The following is a 21325-nucleotide window of genomic DNA, read 5'->3' as shown; positions in this document are numbered from 1 at the left end:
CACGCAGTGAGGGAGCTGAGCCCAGCGGCGTCAGCTTTCTGTTCCCCGGGCCGCTCCCGCCGCGGGGGACGCGCGGGCGGGCGGGGAAACTGTGGCTCCGGTCCTGCGGGGAGAGAGCGGGCCGAGACCGGGGAAGAGGGATAAAATAACTAATACCTAACACTACAGGCTGCCGCACTTAAGAAAACCCTCCTGACATCCCGCATCGCTGTACAACACACAACTCTGAAAACAGAAATGACACTCTTGTCCCTACAGAGTGTTTTAATAGATTTCTAAGTACAATTCGTGTCTGATTTTGGAAATACAAATACATTTCGAATGGTTAAAAACAAAAATTAAAAAAATATTTTGAACATCAGCCAGCTGAAAATATATTTTTCTAGTAAATCATCTCTCAAAGCTTTTATATATTTTAATTATTCTAACTAAACATAGTACCCTTAAAAAACAAGTTCATAAAAATGTAGAAATGAAATTGTGGAATAAGATTACTGGGAGATACATATATACACACACACATTCAATGCATACACAGAATTACAAGGGGGTCTGTTTGTTTCTCAGTTTGGCGGGTTGCTGGAGAAACGGAACTAGCAAGCAATACTCAACTCCTGAGTTCCTCAACCAAGATAACCATAGGCTAATTTTTTAATCGTATTTTTTATATTTTTTTTTTTTGTTTTTTTATACACAAGATATTCCATGTAAAGCAGCAACAGCAGTGCAGTTACTGGTAGCAACATCTCAAAAGTAATAAAAAACCCCATACATCCAGACAGTAGTACATTGCACGCACACGTGATTCCCATACACCCATCAACAATTGGTCAGAGTATTAAATCAGTGTACAAATTAAATATTTCCAAAAATGTGCAAAAAAGTCAACGTTGATAGAAAAAAACACCTTTGTGTACATACATTACAAACTGTGCCCAGCATTCAACTGAGAGTAAAAACATTTACAGTGAGAAACTGATAGATTAAATAGAGAATTTAATGGCTACATAAAAATGTACATTAGATCAAGAGAAAATTTACAAATTTTTATTCATAGCTTCATGAAAACGAAAAGCCTACGTTCCAATTCATCTAAGTTTCCTCCACGTATTTACAGTGATACTCCATTACACAACTTCTGCGAGGTCTGAGATGACAGACACTAGGTTTTAATAAACTGTTCCAATTTTAGGAGGACACCACCTTTTTCACTGATATTAATGAGAAATAAACACTACGGAACCCACAATCTAATGCCTGTTTGCAAAAGAAAATGCAATCATTGTTTTTAAATCCACATTATATAACCTCTGGGAAAAAGGATCATCTAGTTTTGGAGAGAAAGACATGAAAAACCTCTGGAGTTAAGAGTATCCTTTTCCCTCCCTCTCTCCAGAAAACCCTGACCTCCAATCCTTATCGGTGGCCTAAATGTAAGGGCTGAACCGTAAGATAAAATTTTAATGTGTTTTTATCCAGTTCCTCTCCCTTTAAAATAAATTTATAAAAACTAAGACCTAGAAGAAGCTTGCCTGCTAGCATCAGTGCTCTGAAACGTGAGGAAGCTCATTTCCTCCATCCCATTGACCCCTCAAGCACACATGTATGTATATTGCCAGGGAAAACCCAAGGGTTATTCCAGCAAGCAGGAAGCTGCAGCAACCTGGGTTCCAGTGACAGGGCCCTGGTATAAAGCCGTGCGTGAACTCGCACCTTATTCAGGAGCTGTTAGTGGCCACCACCTATGCAGTACCGAAGTTATGCCAACTAGAGGGAAAACCCATGCAAACCAAGTGGGGGCAATAAAGAGAGAAAGGAGCTCCTTTGGTTCTGATTGAGGATTTTCATTCAGAAACCCTGGGTTGGTGGCATTTCTGCCTGCCTCCACTGGTGTGCATTTGTGGCTCCTCCTGAAGGCAACACTGACACCCAGGGTAGCTGTGGGTGACATGTTGCCGTAAGGTCAAACAGACTGCTCCCCAGTAGCTCTGAAATGTTCACTATGGTACATGGAGCAGCTCGGGTCACAAATCTACTTATCTTCGTGGTGTTCCTTGAATGTCCCAAAGCTCAAACCCGGTTGCAAAAGTCACCAGGTCTAGTCACCAAGCTTATGCACTATTTTTAAAATGACAATAGTAAGATTAAGAGTTTTAAAAAGAAAACTCTTCATTTTAATGCTGGCATGAATTTTGCACATCAAAACAGCGACTACAAACACCCAAATCTCTTAAATGTGGGCAGTGTCTATCACTTTTTACTAGTACCGGCTTTAATCAGCAGTAGCTTTCTGATGGATATACATGTATCTCTAAGTATCAGTACTAATTCATGAAACATCACTTCTGGCTATATGTATATGGGGATAGAAAAGCTTTGGTAATTGTATGTGATTTTACACTGCAGACTTGTTATTGACACAAGACAGCAAGTTACCAGGAAGAAGAAATGATACTGGCAGTAATACTTCTGCTTTTCCAGAAACACCATAGGGACTTACATTCAAGCACACACATTATGCTCTTCTATATGCGTGACAAAGACTTTCAAGATTAAAAAAGTAAGAAATCAGTTATAAATAACTGTAGATCTGACCAATTTGCTCAAGTCTCTGAAGCTGCGGTTAGACATTGCTCTGTTGTCCCAGAGAATGGCTTGCTGTACTGCACTGTACCTATAGGTGCTACAAGGTTTTCAGTCAAGACAACGGCAGGTTAGATTTACCCAAAAGGCACAGGAAAGAATGTCATGGGCACGGTGGTAGCCTCACTGAGAAATCTGCTGATTTGCTAGACACATTGTATCTTGTGTGTTGAAAGTAAACAGCTTTTAATTCAGTACCACGTTTACAAATGTACCAACTATAACTCCAAGCCTGTTAAGAATGCTGCTGCAATCTCTAAAGTAAACCCAGAGTCTAGTACCCAGAGCTAGAAAGCTAAATCTTAGCTCTAACAGTATTTCTGTGAGTGCAGAGAAGTCCCTTTTCTGGTATGTGCATCAGTGTACAATCTCCAAACCACAAATACAAAACCTGTGTTAGCACAGGAAGCCCTCAGGAAGTGCTCAAAAAATGACTTTTTAAAGTTCTGAGTGTAAACATGTGCTGCAGGTTCTAACTAAAGCACACTTTTCAATGTAGTCAGGCAAATTCTGGTTTGGGTACTTCGGGAAAAAGTGCCCATATTCTAAAACTCTTTGGTGACACAGAATTGTATGACATATTTCAATATGGTGTTCAAATATGAACAAAATTAAGGCATGCAGATAAAAAGGCACTAGCTAAAAAAAGAAAAACCAACAAAAAGACATTTTTGTGTTGTTATACTTAAAGGACTGTAGCTACAAATCAAATTGTATCTCCAAATTTTAAGACTAAAACTGACAAGGAAAAGAGACTAGGCCAATTTAACTTTGCAGTTATTGGATCCACACCTTTTCATGTTTCCACACAGATACTCCGATCACACAGATTAAAAATACACAATTTGCTCTAACACAACTGAAACTTTCAGTTGCATTTTAACAGGTCTGTTAGTTACACCATTAAAACCATACTAGAGAAGCAGTTCAACTCTTGTTAGTTAATACATGCAACAGGCAGAATAATAAAATTCAGTGGCCAATAAGTAAGTGTTGAAGATACGCATACTCACTGGGAACTTCGGTCCTTCTTGACTGAAAGAACCACTTCATTGTGGCACTTACAGGAAAGCAAAACACCCTGCAATGGTATTTTTCCCTAGCATTTTCTAGTCATTGGATCCAACATCAAGAATAATTCACGATTCTAAAATGCTGGCATCTTTGTTAGTAAGATACAAGAAGTTGCGAGCAGGGATTTAAAGTGGAATGGATTGGATTTAGATATGCAGTTCCGCGCATCCTCTCAAGTTCTCTCAGGCTCTAGAACTAGCATTTGTTCATTATCAGTAGCCAGTGTAAGTGTTCTACAGACATTGTATACAGAGGTACTATGTCAGGTACTGCAGCATGTTTTACTGCATTACGCCAATAAGGGATGAATACTAGGCTAGCCTTTTGCTAAGTCTGATTTAGCTTCATAATTATTTGTAGCTCAAAATATTTATGTTAATATCTATCTAATATACTGTAAGTTGCTTAAGTCAGCAGACAAGATCTCCATAGGGTGAAAAAAACACAGCTCAAGCCTAATCTTGGTTAAATTAATAAAATTTTACTAGAATCACTTTAACTGGCAAATGTCATCTTCATTTAAGAAGCATTCTATGTTGGCAGCTTTCTGATGTGGCAAAGAAATGAAGGAAAATGCCTTCTGACAATTCTCTTTTTCCTGGCTCCAAAATGCTTACCATTGTCATGACTGAATGCCATTTTTTCAGAAAGGCACAAAAGCAGCAAACTCGATTATTCACTAATTAAAAAAATCCCAACAAGGAAGTGATATTGCAATATACATAAGCCAGCACTGCCTCACAAAAAGGACACATTATAAGAAAACTAGATTCTGAAAATTTTCAAGCTTCAGAGAGTGCACTTTCATTTTAGAATAGTATATTTAAATGTTATGAATGCTGCAGATAAACCTGGTTACACTTTCCCTTTAATGTCCTTTTATGGTAATAGAAAATTTCCTTACCTTTTCAGGTATCACTGTCCAATACTGATTTTTATATACATTTTTCATCTTGGTTTTGGTACCTTCTTTATCTGTTTGAAACCAATCATTTTGATTATATGATATTTAAAGTACCTACATAAACTGTTATGCTCTACATCCCTGCTGTCACTAAATTTTGCTTATAAAGCAAAGGTACTTTACAGCAGAGTACATAAGAATTCTTCTCAAAAGCTGCTTCCACAGCTTTGATCTAGTGACAGAGAAGTGATTAAAAAAAGTCAGTACAAACTGACTTTCCTTTTTCCTTCCAGCCTTCTAAACCTTCCCTGGCTTGGACAGTTCTTCCCATGCTCAGAAAACCTTGCACAGTTGTGTACCTTGACTGAGAAAACTCGAAGTGCTGGGCAAAATACTCATATAAACCAAAGACGACACTGCCTTCAGTCACAGGAGGGATGATGGACTCAAAAGAAGTCATTCTTGCTCCACTACAGGTAAAAGTGATTAGGATAAAGCCATATGCCTGCTTATGCTCCGATATAAAATTTGGAAGTTAGCAGCATAAATTTGGAAATCTCACGAGTGAGCTACCATGGCAATAGGTAAGCTGCTTCTTCTATCTCCATGCACTTCATAATTCTGATAGTCCTCTAAAGATGCAAAACAGGTAGAGCCGTGTCAGCTTGGATATGGTTCACAGTACCAGCCTGCTCTGCCTTCACTAAACAACAAAAGCAAGTAATGAGTCATCCAAAACAGTATACAGTATTTCAGTTCTGTAGTCCAACAGTTTATTTCCAAATACCCTTTGAATTACTTGTGTTGTGTTCTTCTACAAAGCTATGGGAGTTTGACTTCTCTGTTATGAAAAGTCAGTCATTCTACACCTGATCAGTACCTGGACTTCTCAATTGAGAAGCACTATTTCAGAGTTTTACTTTTGTTCTTTTTATTATACTCTTTCAGCAATGGAAGAAGTGATTAACATATGTTTTATGACAGCTGGAAATCTGACAAATACCAATCATCTGGATTATCAGGCTGGAGTAATCACACATGTTATTTAGTCGCTGGCCCTCTTTGCGTTTTTGGCCTATTCTTCATACAGTCTTTTGTGCTGTGCCTCCTTATTTATGTGGATTCAACATCGCTACCTTATTAAAAATGTAAATGGAGTGTTGTCTTTCTCAGGGATTTATTCCTGGTATTAAAGATGTTTAATTATTTCAGGAATTTTCAACACATCCTAGATGACTGAACTGTGTTACTAAAACAGGTTTTTTAGTGCATAATGGGAAGAATTTTGTATTATTCAGGCACTTGATGTTGACATACATTCCATCCTAGCACCTCTCAACAACTTTGAAAACATTTCTTATAGCTCATTCTGACTCAAGTAACTCATATACTGCACAAGGATTAGTCACTCCCCCTCCAGCTATTCATGGGATTGTGGAGGAGAACTGATTCTCAACATCACTGTTTTTCCTTATCTAAGATAACCGTCGCCCTTCAAGCTTATGCCACAGAGGTTCTCTTTCGCAGATACAGCAGGAGGCATTCTTCTAATTATTTACATCCAACAGCTGACCCTTGTCTATTATGGAAATTTCCCCCTTGCAGTATAGTAGTTCTGAGGAGTCTGGTTCTATAATCTGTTTGCCTGTAGTAATTTTCCTATTAAGATAATACAATAGTTCTACACTGAAACCTCAAACTAGTACATCAGTCTTGAGTTCTTTTTTGTTTTCTTTTGGTCACATAGAAGTACCGATTAGACACACTGGTGTACAAAGAGTTCCAAGTTCTAGCTTTATCATTAACTCTCAGAACTGCGTGTTCCAACTTAAACTGTAAAATCCAGAAACTGATTAAATTGCTAAAATATAATAAGAACTTAGAACTCTCTGCCACAAGTACCTACAATGTAAAGAAGAATCACAGAGAAGTAACCTTCTGTCCTTTAGCTGCATGTCTGTTTTTCCCTGCACCCTGAGTCAGTCAGTGGTGTCAGAAAAAGTCACACAGTTCCTGACTGTCCAAGCATTTGTCTTTTTTTTTTCCTCTTTAAATAAGGAACAAATATGTACTAAAGTGCTTTATCTACACGAACCACATCAGTACATCATAGAAACAAAAAGTTCTAGTCCTGGTGGGAGCTGGGGAGAGAAGATTCTCATCTTAGATACAAAATTTAGATTGTTTACAATCTAAGTGAAACAAAGATTCAAGAGAAAATTCTCTCTTGTCTTTTTTCTCCTTTTTTTGTAAAAAATAAAAGTGCAGTCAAATAGAAAATAAATGCAGTAGAGGCAAGCTGAGTTGAGGCAGGCTGTTAGTGATAGTGTGCAAACGTGTGTCTTAGCAGTTCATCTGCAAATGGTCGCAGCTTGGCCTCGATAAAAATCCGTTTCAGGAAATCCCGAGCATGGTCAGAGACATGAGGTGGTAGCTGGGGGTTGGTGGGCTGAGTGGCAATTTTAAAGATGGCAGCCATTGCTTCGAACTCTGCCCACGGTGGCTTCTCTGTGAGCATTTCTACCACTGTACAACCTACGCTCCTGAAACAGAGGCAGAAGTGAAACAGCAGGTTACAACAGAGTCATGCCCTCTTAGGAAAACAAAGAAATAGCAGAACGCGACTAAAATACCCCAGGTAAGTAGTGTCTAGTTAACACTACAGAGCAGCTTCAGTGGAAAACAGCTCTAAAAAACCTGCATGTATAGCTATATGCTCTATCTTAAAGTTACACACATCACCACCTACATCTTCACTTTATTACTCCACTGGGCAAAAAGCTACTACCTCAAGGAAGAGGTAATCAGATATTTATCTGCGCAATACCAACTGTGTTATGGCACTGCATTATTCAGTGCTCAGCAGGCCACCAGCGCTGCACAACCTGTGTGCCCCAGCTCTTCAGACACCTGCAGGATGTGGATGCACTTGAAAGCTTTCGTTCTTTTTAAGGCCTAACGGAAATGCAAAGCAACAGGAATGCTTTGAGTATGCTGTATATATTGCTAGCTCCTTAAAAATGCATGAGTAATGCGCAAACATAACACGGCACTTCAAAAGTTGAAAACCATACTTCAGTGGTACCTTCCTCTGCTAGTTAAGGATACTAAAAATACACTTAAATTGCCAGACAAAATGTTAAGATCCTAAACAATCTTTGTATACAAAGCTTATGTTTAAAGGATTTAGGAAGGCAGAAAGATACAAATGTGGCCAGAAAACTTTTGTTCCGTAAGTCTTGCAAGATCAGCCTCTTCCAATAACAAGCAAATGACACCACAAAATGGATAGCTGGAAAATTTCCCATTTTTCACAAAGTTTCATGTTTTACTAATACGTTTGCAAGAAGTTTACGGTTAGACAGAGGCACATTTATTTACACAATAGAATTTACTGACTGTCTGAAGTCAAACTTCAGTATTTTTTCTTAGTTTTTAACAAGAATTTTCTCCATCACAAGAACATCTATTAAGTTTGGTACAAATACTTCAATGTTGAACAAGTCAACTGCCTGAAATCTACAAGGCTGTTCTAATAGTAATTATTCTGCTGTACTTGAATAAGTAAAGTTAAGGCTAAATTAATTTCCTTGATATCTAAAGTATTGCCATTGGTTAGGTAAAATATGGTTCTTTTTTAAACAAAGTATTACTACTGCATCTCTACTGTTGCCTACCCATTATTCTGTGGGGAGGGACTCTTCATCAGGGACTGTAGTGACAGGACAAGGGGTAATGGGTTCAAACTTAAACAGGGGAAGTTTAGATTGGATATAAGGAAGAAATTCTTTACTGAGAGGGTGGTGAGGCACTGGAATGGGTTGCCCAGGGAGGTTGTGAATGCTCCATCCTTGGCAGTGTTCAAAGCCAGGTTGGATGAGGCCTTGGGTGGCATGGTTTAGTGCGAGGTGTCCCTGACCTCTGGGGGTTGGAACTAGATGATCTGAAGGTCCTTTCCAACCCTAACTATTCTATGATTCTATGATGATTCTATGATCACTCGCAGTGCAAGGAATCTAATCACTAAAATCATTTGTCCACTGGGCTGGACCTATGTTAAGACTATGTCATATTACAGAGTGTATCATAAGCATTCATTTTTTAAAATTACCTTTCCCTCTTAATTCTTAAGTATTTAATAACAACTTAAACCAAATTATTTTTTGATACTTCCCATTTAAATCTGGTAAATTCATTCTTATGTGCTCGTTTTTTAAAGGACCTGCATTTCACTTTCTGCCTTGCATCAAAGGTATTTCAGTGATGAAATTTCATTACAGGACACTGACTTAACTGGTGCTTCAAACCCAGTACCTCTGAAGGACCCGCAGTCTGGTAATCCTAACTTAGAATCATAGAATCATAGAATAGTTAGGGCTGGAAAGGGCCTTAAGATCACATAGTTCCAACCCCCCTGCCATGGGCAAGGGACACCCCACACTAAACCATGTCACCCAAGGCTCTGTCCAACCTGGCCTTGAACACCGCCGGGGATGGAGCATTCACAACCTCCCTGGGCAACCCATTCCAGTGCCTCACCACTCTAACAGTAAACAATTTCTTCCTTATATCCAATCTAAACTTCCCCTGTTTAAGTTTTAACCCACTACCCCTTGTCCTGTAACTACAGTCCCTAATGAATAGTCCATCCCCAGCATCCCTATAGCCCCCCTTCAGATACTGGAAGGCTGCTATGAGGTCTCCACACAGCCTTCTCTTCTTCATGCAGAACTGGTTCAAAAGATTATTTTATGTTGTTTAAATTGATGGGCCAAGAAATTGCCAAATGAAAAATTCCCAAATTTCAGTGTTACACTCTCCAAATATCCTATGACTCAAAGTGCTCATACTTGCCACCTTCTTCAGCTCAAACCCCAGTGCAAAACACTCCAACTTCAGATAACAAGCACCTACACACTTGAAAAAGTGCCCATTCTGAAATGACATCATTCAGAAGAAATTTATTTCCTTCTTAACATACCAGATGTCTGCTTTTCTGCCATACCCTTCTCCACTAATAACTTCTGGACTCATCCAGTATGGAGTTCCTGTGACAGACTTCATTCCTGTGCCAGAGAGACAAATAGTCTGCAGTCGTTTGCTGGCACCAAAGTCACCGAGCTTCACATTGCCTGCTGAATCTCGCAGAATATTTGCTCCTGGAAGGAAGGGAACACAGTGTTACATTCATGAAAGGCACATTACCATTTCAGTGTGGGAAATGGTAGCAAAAGTTTGGCTGTAGTGATACAATGCAAGATCAGCCTAGTATTTCAAACCAGAGAATTTACATTCTCTGCTCATTCCTATTACTCTATTCTGAGGTTCAGAAAATAATTGTACACACAGGTTTGCATCCTAGGCCTTTTTTGGGAAGTACCAGTCATTTTGTAAAGCCTTCCTGACAAAATAAGGATTGTGTTATACAAGGGAAATAAAATGTAACAGGAAAGAAATCTTGCAACTGAAAATGTCTTCATTCTACATTAAATCAAAACCTCAGGCTGTCTCATAGGTTTTTTCAGAACACTTATGTACATAAGCATGTACAAACTGACCATGACAGCTCAATGTTTTTTGGAACACAACACTATTGATACAAAGCAACAGGAAAATTGTAAAAGTTATAGGGAATACCGCAACAGTGTGTTCAATGCACCTATTTGGCACATCACCATCTCCCTACATATTCATAAATTTGCTTATACAAGCCATCTTGTACCTATCTATCTGCAGAAAGCAAAAATGTCTGTTTCCTCAGGTTTCCTGTCAGTAAATAGAAGAAGTCCGAGTCATTTGACCAGGCAAGTCACCTCTGCCAGTCATTTCTTGTACCAGCGAAGTGTTGGGTAACTTCAATGTAATTGATGAAACAAAACTCTATAAAAATAAGCTTTCAAATCATGATGCTTTCCTCTGCACATTCTATTTGCAACGACATCCTTTGGTATGTTAAAAACGATTCATATTGAAATAAAACTAGAAAGAAATCTGTTACGATTGTTTTGCAGACAGACACCACAGAAACATTGCCAGAAGCCTGCTAGAACATCACAAAGATGCTTATATTCTCCTCTTCAGGATACAACAGTGACAAGAATAAATGATGGAAAGCAACCTTATTGATTTTAAGTCAGTATTTTGGCATTTCAAACTTACACAGTTTAGTGCTTCACACAAAACTGGTACAGAATCTGTAGCACAGAGCACTGAACTGTGCACAGAACTATCATTACCTTTAATATCCCGATGGACAATCATATTACTGTGCAAATAGTGAACTCCTTCCAAAATCTGCCGCGTATATTTACGAGTCACATTCTCTGTGAGTGCTCCATACGATTTCAGTTGGTCTTTGATGGAACCCTATGGCAAACAAGAAGTATAAACCACTAACATTTCTAGAATCACAAGTGGGCTGATACTATGGCTGAACTTCAATGAAATTTATGCCTGAAATGCAGACGCATAAAGTTGCAGTACTTCTCTGGATTGACTTATACGCACAGATAAAGTTTTATCCCACTGAGAAAAATACACACTTTGACAAAAAAAAAAAGGCTGGACAGAGAACTCATATACTGAAATGCTAACCTATTAGCTTTAAAACTGTCAAGCAGCTGAAAAGTTCCAGTGCAATGTACAGAAAAACAACATTATTTTCCCTTAAACACCACTCTAATTTTTTGATGGTTAAATGGTGATGCTCAAGTTGAACAGAACACACATCATTCACTCTGGTTAGTTATACTCAGGGAAAAAAAAGATGGCCAAAAATACCAAATGCTGGAAGACGGTGCTTTATGTAAAAATTAAAAGGTAAGAAAGTCTTGACTTAAAATAACATGAAATAAAAAAATAATGCTTTCGTAACTGTTTTGTGTAACTTGGCTTTGTTACAAACTGTGTAACAAGTCTTCCAAATCTCAGAAAAATTTAACAAGGCCCCTCCTAAAAGTGCAGCACTCACCTAAAAAAAACTCCAAAAAAGAAACAAACAAAAGAACTCCTACTCACTACCACCACCAACTCCCCCCACTGCCACTGTTCTTCTGTGGAGTCTCACAGTAAAGTAAGTGTTGTAACTTTGCAGAAATACAGAGCCTGTGTTTTTATACAAGCACATTTTATTTAGCTCTGCTGACCCCACCTGGTGAGAAAATTAAAATCTACAGTTTTCTGACCTGACTACGTTTCTTAACAAAACAGTAGAAGAATCATTCAGCTGTACCTGGATGCCACACAGAAAGCAAACACCAAGATTATTTTCTGTATGCACTTATTCCCACACCCATCTTCGCTACTTTTTGGTTTTTTTGTTTTTTAAATAACTGAGCACTTCACATGGTGACTTTGCAACAGCAAGAAGGAACATTAAAATTCAGGAAGATTCGTGAATTCATTAATGATAACACTGTTTTTCAAAGATGTTGCCAGGCACGTCTTATGCCAAAATCAAACGCAAAAAACTTTTGTACAAACCACTCGAACTCTGAAACCCCAAACAAGCAATGGAGAATGTCAGCTACTGCAAGATCTTGTCAGCACCCATCTTTGGGTGCTGTTTTTAACTTGGACATTTCTTTAATATCTATGTGCACTACTGCAAAAGCTGTCTACTTGGGTGCTCGTCACACTGCATAGTAATGATGACTGAACAGTCTCTCTTGCTTACCCCAGGCATATATTCCATGAATATAGAGAGTGTTCTTTCTGGCTGATCTCTCAAGAAGCCATAATACTGAACAATTCTCTCATGCAGCAGATTTTTCAGCAACTGAATTTCACATTCAAGTGCATTTACTTCCTAAAAGGAAAAAACAGACAAGATTTACCATGTTTGACATAGGAATAGTAATGTTTTGGATTTGTGGGTTTGTTTGTTTTTTAAAGCATGACTGAAGGTTTATGCAAACTAACAAAAAAAAAAGTCTTGTAGCTTATGTAAAGTTTATACCTCTTATAGTAAGAAAATATAACTGTTAGATTGAAGGAAGTAAAAGCTATGGCTTTTCTATAAACTGACTTTAGGATGATTTTGGTGTTACACCATTGTTTCTCTGATTTTGAAGCTACATTTGTTTCAGAGCATAGCAGGTACCACTATGTGCATGAAGTGATCATTATGCAAAATGTCACAATCCTCCGAGTGGGTAAAAAAAATCTTTATACCTTTGTAATGCAATAATTAGCATTAATTCTTGACTCTTCCAGGATGACAGACTATGCTTTAAAAATGCCTTTGAAGACCACTTGGCATTGTGATAATGACATACAACAAAAAACAACATCAACGCATACAGTCCTTTCCCTAGAGCTACCTGAAATATTAAAACTTTTGCAAACAGAAAGATATTTGAAATGGCCTGTGTATTAAGATGCTGGAAAAATAGTAACCCATGAATTCAATCTCGACTGGATTCCAAATTTCACCTACAAGTCTTTCACCGAAACTTACTTTTTATCTGTCACAGACTACTACTGATATCCTTGCTCTTCTGAGGTTAGAAGAAAAAAAATTTTTGATACCAAAAGGCACATATTACAAAACGCTATGACAACAGAGGTCACAAAACTGTTGCTACAGGACAGACTACAGTATTTTATATTTAACATTTCAAAGCATAATTAGTTTTTCTGCTACATTTTAGAGAAGTAGCAACAACAACAACTAGAAATCTACAGCACAAATGATTCTTGTCTTCTTTTCATTGATCCTACATCACTAGTAGCAGCAACTATAACTGGTAGCTACTCAATTCTGCAATCATGCTTACACACATTGTTTCCCTGGCCTTGCTCCCCACAGTGCAGAATGTAGTCCTAATGCAGGAAGTTATTAATTCTTTTTCCATCCTGTTGAAAGCAGCAAGTACAGTTTGGGAAAAAAGACATAAAAGATGGGTGCTACTTTAAAATAGATTCTTTCCTCAAGTGTCCCGTATTTAAAAAAGGACAAGTTTCATTTTATAGCGAGAATAAACTGTCAATGAAACTTTTGCTCTTCAAGAAGAAATACAGCAAGTAACAGTAACTTGCCCTGATGCCCAAGGTTCAAAAAAAACCAAACAAAAAAAAAAGCAAAAAAGCAATCAAACAATTCCCCCCCAAAAGATAAAAATTTCTAACTGTCTTTAAAGCCAAACAAAATATCCTTGAGAACTTATTTTTGGGAACACTTAAATTAGTACAGATTTTTCTGCTTCTAAGTGGAACTGGTTCCAATTCCTGTATGTATAATTACCTATTTCAGAGCACACCTGATAATAATCATTTAGTTCTAAAGGCTGAGACTACATCAAATTAAGATATGTATGTTTACTGTGTAAAGGATATGTCTGAAAACTAAACAAAAAAATGGGATGCAACATTAAAATCAGCTAACCAAACTAATTCTTTAAAGTACTTACAAAACAGGATTACTACCAAGGACATGAAAACATGTTTTAAAACATCAGGCTGTTCAAGAAAAGTAACATCAATCTAGTTTACAACACACCACTTCAGCAGAAGCTCTTCGCAAACTCTCTTTGGTATCGCTTACCTTGCTGGTTTCTGGACTATCAGGATCAAACTGAACTTGTTTAACAGCCAGTTCTCTTCCGGTATCAGCATCATAACACAGATATACTCTGCCAAATGCACCTTGACCCAGCAGCTTACCAAGTCTCCAGTTAGTTGGAGCTCGTGGTGCTGAAAATATAAGTATGTTTTTGTTTTCAAATGAGCCTGTTATTCAGCTGATCGAGAAAAACTGGAATACACAGAAAATAGTTTTTTAAAAGACTACATTTTCAACAACAGAAACTATGTGTCCTAAAACTTCCCAATTAAGTTAAAGATCAATAAAACTTCCTGTAAGATGGGAAACACAAGCTACTTAAATTTATTCACAAAATACTTTGTGGCAGAGGTAAACATACTTAAAACAGAAAAGCATGTTAAATAACTTAGTAACAATCTAAACAGAACTGAGGCATGATTAAAATGTACCAGCTACTGAAGTCATCACAAAGTAAATTTGCTCCTGAAATGCCACCACAGGTATAAACCAGTACCACTTAAGGCCTACGGTTTATCAGAAGACTTGAACAACATCTGCAAAAATGAATAGTAACTGCAATCTAGATAACCCTTCTCGGGTCCTCAAGAGTCTAACAAATCATCAGAAATGTTTTTACAGTGTTCTGTTATTACAGATGCAATTTCCATGTGAAAATCTGCATGAAGGTTGGCACAGTAAGCAACGAAAAAACTGCTGAGTATACAGTCTTGACTTTTTCCCTATTAGAGAGACAAAAATGTTATTCAATTACACATATTTTGATGACACACTTAACTTTGACATTATATACTTGAAAGGTAAGAGAGCTTTACAGTGGAGTTCATAAAATGCTTTAACTTACAGCGACTGGGCGGGCTGATGTCCATGACTGACAAGGTAGGATTGTCTATGTCACTTCCTCTCCTCCTCATGCGATTATCTTCATATTCTGGTGTAAAGACGCTGCTTCCGCTACTGGTGCTCAGTGAGTGATCAGTGGGACTGAAACTAACTGGTGATCGGAAGCTATTCCCCTGAGTCCTTCTGGCTCTTGGAAAAGTTTTACGACCTTCAATGATATACAAAGAACACTAATATTACACTACAAAAACCACTGCTATGCAATGTGCGTATGCAATATATTATGAATTCCACATAATGTAGTTCAGATCTTCTGCAGCTTATCAGATTAAACAGGGGAAGTTTAAGTTAGATATAAGAAGGAAGTTCTTTACTGTGAGCGTGGTGACACACTGGAACAGGTTGCCCAAGGAAGTGATAAATGCTCCATCCCTAGCAGTTTTCAAGGCCAGGTTGGACGGAGTCTTGGGTGACATGCTTTAGTGTGTGGCGTCCCTGCCCATGACAAGGGCGTTGGAACTAGATGATCTTAAGGTCCTTTCAAACCCTAACTATTCTATGATTCTATGATGTAATGATCATGAAATTTACTGGTTTAACTGTCCACCGAGACAAAAACAAACATTCACCACAGATGTATCTAAGAATTAGACTGATATAAGAACTGGTTTACATTTCAGTGACTGAAATTAGGACCAAATTCTGGAACTGTTCTGAAATATGATCGATGTGCTTCACAAACCAAGAGGGCTGTGAGAGGAAAAAGGAAGACGTCCTGCCTCTACTTCTATTGCTCTATTAAGACATAAAACTCTCCTGATAAATAGGAGAGCAAGAGATCTGTTTACATTCCAGTGGTGCCCAGGCTGGCATCTTCATCCTGTAAGCTAGAAAGAACTGAATGCAAAGAAAGACCTACACATGGAATCAACAGGAAGACCATATACATGTATATATATATATGTAGAGAAATCACAAACCATGCATAATTCAGAGATAGCTGCAGCATTAGAACAAAACAAAAAAAAAAGGGAGGGGGGGCATTTATATGAAATGATAATTACAATCAGGTAACTAACACAATTCATGTTAATATATTTGGATAACACTAACAGTTTTAGGTTAGCATAGCCTGATGAATTTTCATCCTACAGAACTCAGAAATAGCAGAAGTAGTCTCTGATTCATTAGGTATTACATCGGAGAAGATGTTCCCAGGGGAACTGAAGGCAGCAGATAAAATACCTTTGAAAAAATAGACACAGACTTACATACTAGTCTGGCCGATTTAAATTCCAAGAAAGATATGTAAACAAATTAAGCAGTTTTATAAACTACTGAGAAGATAAGGTGATAAACCAGCCATAATTTTTTTGTCGTATGTAGCTAACCCAATTTCCCCATTTCATTGGGACATTCTCATAAGCTAACTAGTGAAGTTTTGCATAGACCAGTTTACTATGTAGAGTATATCGAAGACATTCAGAGCAGTTATCAGTTATTTCTCAGAGGCGAAGATGATTTAAGTGGACACCCACAGCAGTTTACCTTCAGTCCACTTCCCATACGCCATTTTAACTGATGATGTATATATGATGGAACACAATACATTGAAATATTGCAGATGACATCAAGTGAGGTGTGGCTGGAAGTCTACTTAAAAGATAAAAATCAAAATTTATGATGATGTTAGTAAGTTGGAGATGATTAAGAAATCCAAAAGATGAAATTCAGTAAGGCAGCACAACATAAATAAAAAGAGAAATCAAATACAGAAACCACAAAGTATAAAGTAATTGGTTGGTTAAAAGTCATGTAGAAAAGGAAAAGGAACAAAATAAAAGAATATAGGAGCTATAACGGACCAGAGACTGAACAGCAGTCAGTATGGTGACTATGAAAAAAAGTTAAGTATCATTCTGGAATGTAATAACATGACTGTTACATACCGAGTTATATCCTATGTTATACATAAACTGGCCATGAGAAAAGCCTCAGCTACAGCAGTCTACCAGGTTTTGGCCACTACAAGAATAGAGAAGGGGCAGGGGTGTGTGCCACGAAGGTCAAAAACTTATACTGGATGACTTGTTCTCTATCTTTGGGCATGCACAATTTGATAGCTGCGCATGAGTCATGAATTCTGTAATCTGTAACTTTACCAGAGGTTAAGTCAGTTCAGGAGCTCTATCAGTTATTAGAATTTGAGCGAGTTTGGGGAAAGAATTAATCTTTAATTTCTCCAATTTTTTCATTAATTAAGATTTTACAATCTTAAGAGATTAACAGAGAAAACAGATTAATAAAGTAGAACTCCTACAATATTAACACTCACCGTCATTGTAGTCTTGTTGATTATATGAAATATGGTATCTTCGGGGATAAGTCCCCCCCTTTCCAAATTTCTCAAATATTGGAATATCATACTCTACTAGAAAATAAAAAGATACATTTCAAAATTTTAAATGTGACAAAAGCATGTTAAATTAATCAGTTTGATATTATAAACTAAAACATGGTGGAACATATGAGAGGATATGTTTCAAGTTAAGAATGAGAGAAAAAAATATTGCAGAACAAAAGCCACAAATCTAAAAAAAAAAAAAAATCACAAGAATTATAATGACATTCAGCCAAAAGTTCTAAAGGATCAAGGATTCAATAGATCAAGTGGTTTCTAACCTCTTGCTTGAAAGAATTTAGAGGACTGCAGCATGCCTAATTACTCTGGTTTTAAAAATAGTTTCTAAAGGAAAATTGGTAGAAGCCGTTACAATGAATAAAATTTGAATATGCATAAACATGAATAATTGGTGAGAGAGTCAACAAAGCTTGAATTATGAAGAAGAACTCAACCGGTCCTCTTTAAAAAAAATACTGAAGAAGAAAAATATTCATAAGATGAAGGATAAAGTCCCTCATGCATAAATAATTGGTTTGAAGATAAGCCCGAAAGATGGGACTGAATTGTCAACAGTTCTATTGGAACTGTTCCACAAGAATCTGGGCTACAATTCACACTACTTAATTATGCATCAATTCTCTGGACAGAACAATGAATACTGAGGTGACAAAATCATTTTGAGCCAATAGAATTACAGAAAGCCCTTAAGAGTCTATGTGACTTGATGTTAAAATGGCAGATGAAATTCAATGTAGGCTACTGTAAAGGGGATATTGGTTGGTTTTTTTGTGACAGAGTTACAATAAAGCAGCTGCTGAATTCCCTGTACTGGCTAAGAAGCAAATTAAATGCTATAAATCATTAAGATAAACTGAACAAAGTTTTGGTCTACTCCATTTCAAAGGATTTAGTAAAACTGGAAAAGATTTAGAAGTACAGAGATGACCAAAGATACAAAATTGCTGCTCTATAAGAAATGTTGGCTTCTATAGACTAGAAAAGGAGACAAAGTCTATTATAAAAAAAATCACAAGGGTCATACTTCTTCATAAAACACAGTAAGTTGCACAACTTCTTGTCACAACATACTGTTGAGACTGAAGAAGTTCATACAAGTTGAAATAGAGACTTGAAAAATTTGTGCAAGGGAAAAAAAATATATCCATCAAATCACAGAAGAGTATCTTGCATTTACAGAACCCTTAAGCTATACATGACCAGGAATATATTCTGAGGAAGGAATACGACACACTTCTCTACAGAAACCTGGTACTGGTTGTGGTAGGAGGAAGGACTAGGCCAGATGGACTTTTTTTCCTGACTCTATATACTATTCTGCTTTTGTTTCACATCAAATCATGAGAATAAATGTTGAATGAATGAGCACTATCTATCCCACTGTTAATATACCAGATTATCTCATTAGAAAAGTAACCATAATAAACACAAATAAACTAGATTAACAAAGTCAAACTAATTTGACATAATTAACTTTATTGGTATTTATCTCTGGCATCTAAATGCCTCTTTTACATAGTTTTGCTTTTATTTTAATTTAGAAGTGGTACAATCTGTGAAGCACACTAGAATCCTTAAAAGAAAAAAACATACCATCACAAAGTTACCTGGATAAAGCTTCATAAACAAAATATGAAGACAACAGAGTACAGAATGGACCAAAACCCACAACACACCCCAGATTCATTGGAAGCTAGTTACTGTTCAACAGCAAACTTCTGTAGCAAAGCATGTCCATGAGAGACACTTCACAGCACTTTTGGGGTTACCCATTGCACTTCATATCCTGAACCATGCACAACAACTTTGACTCTAGCCAGAGTATCATATGAAAACAGAATTAGTAGTGATGATTAAGTTATAGGCACAGCACACAGTTCTCCATGCTTTCACTTTGCAGTGCTTTCAATTACAGAAGTTATGAACACTTTAAAGTGATCCTCATTTCACACAGGAGAAAATTAAGACTCCACGTACTGGTTTTGGCTAGATAGTTTTCTTTTTAGTATATTATATGGTGCTATGTTTTGGATTTCTGGCCAAACCAGCACTGATAACAGAGATATTTTGGTTATTGCTGAACGATGCTTACACATCATCAAGGCTTTTTTTATTTGTTTGCTTCTCACACCACCCCACCAGTGAGCAGGCTGGGGGTGCACAAGAAGTTGGGAAGGGACAACTGAGACAGCTGACCGCAACCTGAGCCAAGGGATATTCTGTACCACATGAGGTTGGTCTCAGCAATAAAAGCTGGGAGAAAGAAGCAGAAAGGGGGGATGTTCAGATTCATGGTGTTTGCCTTCCCAAGCAACCATTAGGTGTAATGAAGTCCTGCTTTCCTGGAAATGGCTAAACATCTGCCTGCCACTGGAAATGGTGAATGAATTCTTCGTTTTGCTTGCATGCACAGCTTTTGCTTTCCCTATTAAGCTGCCTTTATCTAAACCTACAAGTTTTCTCACTTTTACCCTTCCAATTCTCTCTCTCATCCCACTGCGGAAGAGCGAGCATTCAGCTGTGTGGTGCTTAGCTCCCTACTGGGGTTAAACCACACCACTTCAAAATTAAGTAAGTTAACCAAGGTTATGTGTAAACTTAGACATGGATATTACAGTCCAGTTTAACAACTGTTGTGTGCTCCACTGCATCATTTGTTCTTTTCAGAGAAGCACACAGTCAATACCTTGCACACTAACAGTGGTATTATACATAATCTAGAAAAAAAACATTTGGAAGATATTATATTTCATCATATATTTTACCCTGTGTGTTGGGATTGGATTTTGTGACTTTGTTTTCTCCTACCATATTAAGTTTGTATAATACAATAGTTCTCAGTGTGAACTTCCCTTCTAAGCCCTTATTTGCAAGAATAATAATTCTGGATAGTATATTCAGTGATTTTTGCTTACCTGAGAATTCCTGATGATTATCTGGATAGCTCTGTGCTCTTGGCATCCGAGATTTGGGATAGTTGTCTCTGGAAGCGTAAAAACACACAGCATCTAAAAAAAGTTAATCTGGTACTTAATTTTATCTTACTGTTTCAAAATTCCTTATGACTGATGAAAAATTACTGCTATACAAGTTGCTGAACTGGTTCACAAATGTGGAACCCAATTTTGAGAATCAAATCTAATAGGTATCAATAACAATTCAAGGTCAGTAAGAATGGAAAAGCTTGCTTAATGAGCTTAATGTAGTAAGAAAGCAACAGACTGTTAATGAGCAATGGTATTAGTAAAAACATGAATTATCACAAGTAAAGCCACAAAGGAGCACTGTTGTTTTTAACACCTTTATGGCTAAACGCAGTTTTATAGACTGGCAAAACATCATACATAGTCTACAAAAACTCTTGAGGAAATTGAGCCAAAGAAATGTAGAACCTTTTAGCGTCTCAAAATAGTTCCTTTTCTCTCCATGGAAGTCACAGGATTAAGAGAGTAACTTTACTGAGTTACAGAATGATGAAGAATTTTTTGGTTCTTATACAATCATATCGTTTCTTACCTACAGCTGGTATGTAACTCCCAGCCACCAAAAGGAATGGATGGGATTGCCAGTCAGAGCAACCGATTACAGTATATTTCCATAATTATACCAAAACAATGTCCTCCTTTTTCTGTCAAGAATTTCTCTAATGGGTAACAGAAGCTAAATGGAGACACAAAACCTACATCTTTGTAGGAAATATTTGAATAAAAAAAGAAAAAAAAAGAAGGAAAACAAACTAAGTAGAGGTGACAAATAAAGTAAATAATAAACAACAAAAAGAAGTTTTGGAGAAACAGGAGTTGAATTAAGATGGTTTTGTTTCCCCTTCTTGCACTCACCTTACCCCACAAAACCCTAAAAATTTGGCAATTTGGTA

The 21325-nt window shown here is 37.3% G+C and overlaps 1 protein-coding gene across 5 annotated transcripts in view; it reads right to left on the bottom strand.

Annotated features, from left to right (window-relative positions):
- Nucleotides 1-21325, bottom strand: part of MAP3K2 (mitogen-activated protein kinase kinase kinase 2) — a 56787-nt gene continuing 35462 nt past the window's right edge. For 4 of the 5 annotated variants that reach the window (XM_080621905.1, XM_080621907.1, XM_080621906.1 and 1 more), the window contains 8 exons: nt 20364-20431; nt 17362-17457; nt 15028-15234; nt 14166-14314; nt 12297-12428; nt 10858-10987; nt 9603-9780; nt 1-7164 (listed from right to left, as the gene is read on the bottom strand). In XM_080621905.1, the coding sequence (XP_080478031.1) occupies nt 6939-7164; nt 9603-9780; nt 10858-10987; nt 12297-12428; nt 14166-14314; nt 15028-15234; nt 17362-17457; nt 20364-20431 (1186 nt within the window). In that variant the 3' untranslated portion in view covers nt 1-6938. The remainder of the gene's footprint in view (nt 7165-9602; nt 9781-10857; nt 10988-12296; nt 12429-14165; nt 14315-15027; nt 15235-17361; nt 17458-20363; nt 20432-21325) is intronic. The other variant, XM_080621908.1, reaches the window with a different exon arrangement.

The sequence above is a fragment of the Psittacula echo genome, assembly GCF_963264785.1.
Source record: "Psittacula echo genome assembly, chromosome: 6".
In the NCBI taxonomy this organism is placed as follows: Eukaryota; Metazoa; Chordata; class Aves; order Psittaciformes; family Psittacidae; genus Psittacula; species Psittacula echo.
Note: the sequence above shows the minus strand (reverse complement) of the source record. Positions and strands in the feature narration are given on the sequence as shown.